Source organism: Amblyraja radiata, chromosome 28 (assembly GCF_010909765.2).
Source record: "Amblyraja radiata isolate CabotCenter1 chromosome 28, sAmbRad1.1.pri, whole genome shotgun sequence".
NCBI classification, from domain to species: domain Eukaryota; kingdom Metazoa; phylum Chordata; class Chondrichthyes; order Rajiformes; family Rajidae; genus Amblyraja; species Amblyraja radiata.
In genome coordinates this window covers 33,734,185-33,739,997 of record NC_045983.1, presented here as the reverse complement: position 1 = coordinate 33,739,997, position 5,813 = coordinate 33,734,185, and the positions used below count along the sequence as shown (strand labels likewise).

The window sequence follows — 5,813 nt, the reverse complement described above, 5'->3', positions numbered from 1 at the left end:
CCCAGACAGAACAATGACATTCTTTACCTGCAGCAGCACAACACAATATGTAAACACAGTGTAGGAAGGAACTGCAGGTGCTGGTTTAAACCGAGGTTAGACACAAAGTGCTGGAGTAACTCAGAGGGACAGGCAGCATCTCTGGAGAGAAGGAACGGGTGACGTTTCGGGTCGAGACCCTTCTTCAGATCCTATATATATACAAACAAGTATACACTCACACGCACATATATATATAGATATGTAAATATATATACACACACATAAAAACAAACAATAATAGTGAAAAAAGACAAAGCCTCTCGTAAATTCAAATCATTCTTCGGATGGAGCCATGGACAAAGTGCTGGAGTAACTCAGGCAGCATAGAAACATAGACAATAGGTGCAGGAGGAGGTCATTCGGGTCTTCGAGTCAGCACCGCCATTCATTGTGATCATGGCTGATCGTCCCCAATCAATAACCCGTGCCTGCCTTCTCCCCATACCCCTTGACTCCACTAGCCCCTAGAGCTCTATCCAACTCCCTCTTAAATCCATCTGTGGAGAACATGGATAGGTGACGTTTCACAGAGTGCTGGAGTAACTCAGCGGGTCAGGCAGCATCTGTGGACAACGTGGATGGGTGACGTTTCACAGAGTGCTGGAGTAACTCAGCGGGTGCAGCAGCATCTATGGAGCTAAGGAAATAGGCAACGTTTCGGGCCGAAACCCTTTCGGGTTTCGGCCCGAAACATTGCCTATTTCCAGAAGGGTTTCGGCCCGAAACGTTGCCTATTTCCTTAGCTCCATAGATGCTGCTGCACCATAACTCAGCGGGGCAGGCAGCATCTGTGGAGAACATGGATAGGTGACGTTTCACAGAGTGCTGGAGTAACTCAGCGGGTCAGGCAGCATCTGTGGAGAACATGGATAGGTGACGTTTCACAGAGTGCTGGAGTAACTCAGCGGGTCAGGCAGCATCTGTGGGGAACATGGATGGGTCATGTTTTGGGTCGGGAGCCTCTGTTTTATATTACAGAAGACGAGGTTCTCAATCAAAGAAGGTCTATCAGAGAGATCTATAAGAGACTGATTGGGTCACAATTGGATTGTTGTGTTCACCTCTAGGCAAGAGAAGTTGGCACCAATGTAGCATCAATCAATACTTCATCACAATTGCCACTTACGCTCCTGTACTGTAACATTCTGCAGAGAGATCTGTAAAATTACTTGGAATGGAAAAACAACAGTGCCCGGAATTGAAATCTTATGGAGACAGAACAGGAGAATTTTTTATTAATCAGTAATGATCTCCGTCGGGAACATGACTGGCCAAATGGATTCTGGATCGAGTGGATGTGGAGAGGATGTTTCCACTAGTGGGAGAGTCCAGGACCAGAGGGCACAGCCTCAGAATTAAAGGACGATGAGGAGGAATTTCTTCAGTCAGAGGGTGGTGAATCTGTGGAAGTCTTTGCCACAGACGGCTGTGGAGGCCAAGTCAGTTGATATCTTTAAGGCAGAGATAGATAGATTCTTGATCAGTACGGGTGTCAGGGGTTATGGGGAGAAGGCAGGAGAATGGGGTTGAGAGGGAGAGATAGATCAGCCATGATTGAATGGCGGAGTAGACTTGACCAAAGATCCTATAGCGAGCAAGATCGATCACTCGACGAAAAAGACGTAGTACGGTCATGGGCAGATTCACGGGTAATTTTCGGCCCCATTTCCGTAACCGGCTTCCGTCTCCGCACCAGCGGAGCAAAGATACCAGTGCGGGGACGGAAGCCGGTTACGGAAACATCCTCGTAAAAATAAAAGTTATTTGGGAAAAATCTTCTCCTCATTTTCAGAATTATAATTTATTAACACAAACTGTTCCCCTGCAACGTTTTCAAAAGGGAACTGCAGATGCTGGAATATCGAAGGTACACAAAATTGCTGGGGAAACTCAGCGGGTGCAGCAGCATCAATGGAGTGAAGGAAATAGGCGACGTTTCGGGCAACGTTGATTACACTGCGAGCCGGGTCGGGTCGGGTCGGGTCGGGTGGGTCCGGTTACTAAAATGGATGAAAAAAAGGCCCACGTTCCGCTCCGTTGCGTACTACACATCAGCCCATTGCATTTAGAAGGAGTGGTCTATCTTGCTCCGCTTTAGGATCTTTGGACGATGGGCTGAATGGCCTAAATCTGCTCCTATCACCTATGAACATGTGAATTTATGAACGCATAAAAATAAACAAACAATAATAGTGCAAAAAGACAAAAATAATGCCCCCCCCCCCAGTCCATGTGGTTCAGAGCTTATTTGGAGGTTGTAGTGTTTAATAGCCCGATGGACGGAGTTTGTACATCCTCCCCGTGACCTGCGTGGGTTTTCTCTGAGATCCTCGGTTTCCTCCAACACTCCAAAGACGTACAGGTTTGTAGGTTAATTGGCTTGGTGTAAATGTAAATTGTCCCTAGTGTGTCAGGGTGCGGGGATCGCTGGTCGGCACGGACTCGGTGGGCCGAAGGGCCTGTTTCAGCGCTGTATCTCTGAACTAGATGCCTGTTTCAACTCTGCATCTCGTGTTCCGTCCTACGCACAATACTAACTCTCAGCGATTAGTTCCATCTATCCCACATTGCGAGATTCATATTTGGCCTTGCTGAGTGATGCACAAAGCAGAATGTTTGCATTCCAGGTAACTCTCATCCCAAGGCTCCACTATATTTGGAAGACACAAGATGCTGAATAATAATTTCTACGAGGGCTGGGATCATTACTTTTTCCCATTGCTTTGTCGGGCTCGGCTATTACAATCCTGACTGTACAACAGTATTATGCTTTTCACTGTCGAAGATTCCTGTCCCACTCACATATTCAACACAAACGTTCTTAAACATTGAGTACATATTCCCTTTTGTTGTCACTGACATGAAACTTGAGAAAAATTCTCTTCACTCGATATCTTTAGCCAGAGGGGGGCGAATCTGTGGAATTTAATGTCACAGAAGGCTGTGGAGGCCATCAATGGAGATTTTAAACATATAAACATAGACAATAGGTGCAGGAGTAGGCCATTCGGCCCTTCGGGCCAGCACCGCCATTCAATGTGATCATGGCTGATCATCCAAAATCAGTGCCCTGTTCCTGCTTTTCCCCCATATCCATTAACCCTAAGAGCTAAATCTAACTCTCTCTTGAAAACATCCAGAGAATCGGCCTCCACTGCCTTCTGTGGCAGAGAATTCCACAGATTTACAACTCTCTGGGTGAAAAGGTTTGTCCTCATCTCAGTCCTAAATAGCCAACCCCTTATTCTTAAACTGTGTGTGACCCCTGTTTCTGGACTCCCCCAATATCGGGAACATTTTTCCTGCATCTAGCGTGTCCAATCCCTAAAGAATGTTATATGTTTCTATAAGATACCCTCTCATCCATCTAAATCTGGCTCTTGGTATGTTTTAAATGGGGGGTGGGGGGTGAGGGTGGGATCGGGGGAAACTTTTTCCAGTCACTTACCTCGACAGAGATGCGATTTTCTCCGTGCCCTGCAGCCTACAACATGGAGCGGTCCGGCCCGGATCTTCAAGCCGTGGGTGCGGCACGGACTTACTATCGCGGAGCCTGGGATCTTTTGCCGGGGCCTGCGGACATTAACACCGTGAAGCCCGTAGTCTCCGGTAAGAAGCGTCCGATTTGGGAGCTCCATGTTCCAGTCCTTCCCGGCACTGGAGTTTCGATCATCCCGACGAGAGGGCTTGGATATCGGACCGTCAGCAGCGGCAAGTGCCCCGACCACGGGTGAACAAAGGAGAAGATGACTGGACTTTGCCTTCCATCACAGTGAGGAATGTTGATTCCACTGTGGTGGATGTTTATGTTAAACTGTCCAGAACCAGGGGCCACAGTTCAAGAATAAGGGGTAAGCCATTTAGAACGGAGACGAGGAAACACTTTTTCACACAGAGAGTTGTGAGTCTGTGGGATTCTCTGCCTCAGAGGGCGGTGGAGGCCGGTTCTCTGGATACTTTCAAGAGAGAGCTAGATAGGGCTCTTAAAAATAGTGGAGTCAGGGGATATGGGGAGAAGGCAATAGACAGTAGACAATAGGTGCAGGAGTAGGCCATTCGGCCCTTCGAGCCAGCACCGCCATCCAATGTGATCATGGCTGATTATCCCCAATCAGTACCCCGTTCCTGCCTTCTCCCCATATCCCCTGATTCTGCTATCTTTAAGAGCCCTATCTAGCTCTGTCTTGAAAGTAGGAACGGGGTACTGAATGTGAATGTGGATGATCAGCCATGATCATATTGAATGGCGGTGCTGGGCCGAATGGCCTGCTCCTGCACCTATTGCCTATTGTCTGTCTGCCTCTAGTGATTCTGTGAATCTTGCAGTGTGTGCTGTAACGCAGCAGTTCAACACACACACACACACACACACACACACACACACACACACACACACACACACACACACACACACAAACAAACACACACACACACACACACACACACACACACACACACACACACACACAGACACACACACACACACACACACACACACACACACACACACACACACACACACACACACACACACTAATATAATCAGCAGTGCTTAAGTGTACGTCAAATGTCGGTGCAGTCTGCCAGAAAAAACATGGAACTTTAAAAACCGCTTTCCATAAGCCAGTCACAGAGTAATACAATGTAGGAAGCAATGCCCACGGTGTCTTTCAATTCCTCATCTGCACCAGATACTGACGACATCCATCTGTCAAGAAACTCGGTGACAAGCTCATTTTATTTTAAAAACACTCAATGTACCCGGATATGATTGACAGTGAGCTGGTCGGGTGTAATGATTAGTGAAGCCGTGTTATTATAGACCTCGTTATGACGGATAGGAGTTATGGCAGACCGACCCTCACCGGCAGTCTGTGCCCAGGGCCTCCGCCTGTGCTACTGTTCTTAGACCTTGGGGCTTTACAGGCAGCACGGTGGCGCAGCGGTAGAGTTGCTGCCTCGCAGCGCCGGAGACCCGGGTTCCATCCCGACTACGGGCGCTGCCTGTACGGAGTTTGCACGTTCTCCCCGTGACCCGCGCGGGTTTTCTCCGAGATCTTCGGTTTCCTCTCGCACTCCAAAGACGTGCAGGTTTGTGGGATAATTGGCTTGGCGTAAATGTAAACTTGTCCCTAATGTGTGCGGGATAGTATGAATGCCCGGTGGGCCGAAGGGTCTGTTTTCGCGCTGGATATCCAAAATTAAAAAATTAAATTAAAAATTAAATTAAAAATTATAACTGCAAGCTAGCTATGGGTTTGGAATAAATATAATAATGAATAAATAGCGCCCAGCACGGTACTGAGTGGGAATGCTAATCTGTGATTTGTCATAGTCATAGCATCATACAGCGTGGAAACAGGCCCTTCAGCCCTACATGCCCACACCAGCCAACATGTCCCATCTACACGAATCACACACACTTGGTCCATATCACTCTAAACCTGTCCTATCCATGTACCTGTCTAAATGTTTATTAAACATTGCGAAAGTCCCAGCCTGAACTACCTCCTCCGGCAGCTCGTTCCATACACCCCCCAGATTCCTATTAAATCTTTCCCCTCTCACCTTAAACCCATGTCCTCTGGTTCTCGATTCTCCTACCCTGGGCAAGAGACTATGATTTGTGCTGTGTGTAAGAAAGAACTGCAGATGCTGGTTTAAATCGAAGGTAGACACAAATGCTGGAGTAACTCAGCGGGACAGGCAGCACCTCTGGAGAGAAGGAATGGGTGATGTTTCGGGTCGAGACTTGTTCTTCTAGAGTCTGA

At 47.7% G+C, this 5,813-nt stretch overlaps 1 protein-coding gene across 1 annotated transcript in view; it reads left to right on the top strand.

Moving 5' to 3' along the window:
• Positions 1–3,533: 3,533 nt before the first annotated feature.
• LOC116989180 (seizure protein 6-like) overlaps positions 3,534–5,813 on the top strand; it is a 68,011-nt gene continuing 65,731 nt past the window's right edge. The window contains exon 1 of the mRNA XM_033046404.1: positions 3,534–3,651. Coding sequence (XP_032902295.1) covers positions 3,534–3,651 — 118 coding nt within the window. The remainder of the gene's footprint in view (positions 3,652–5,813) is intronic.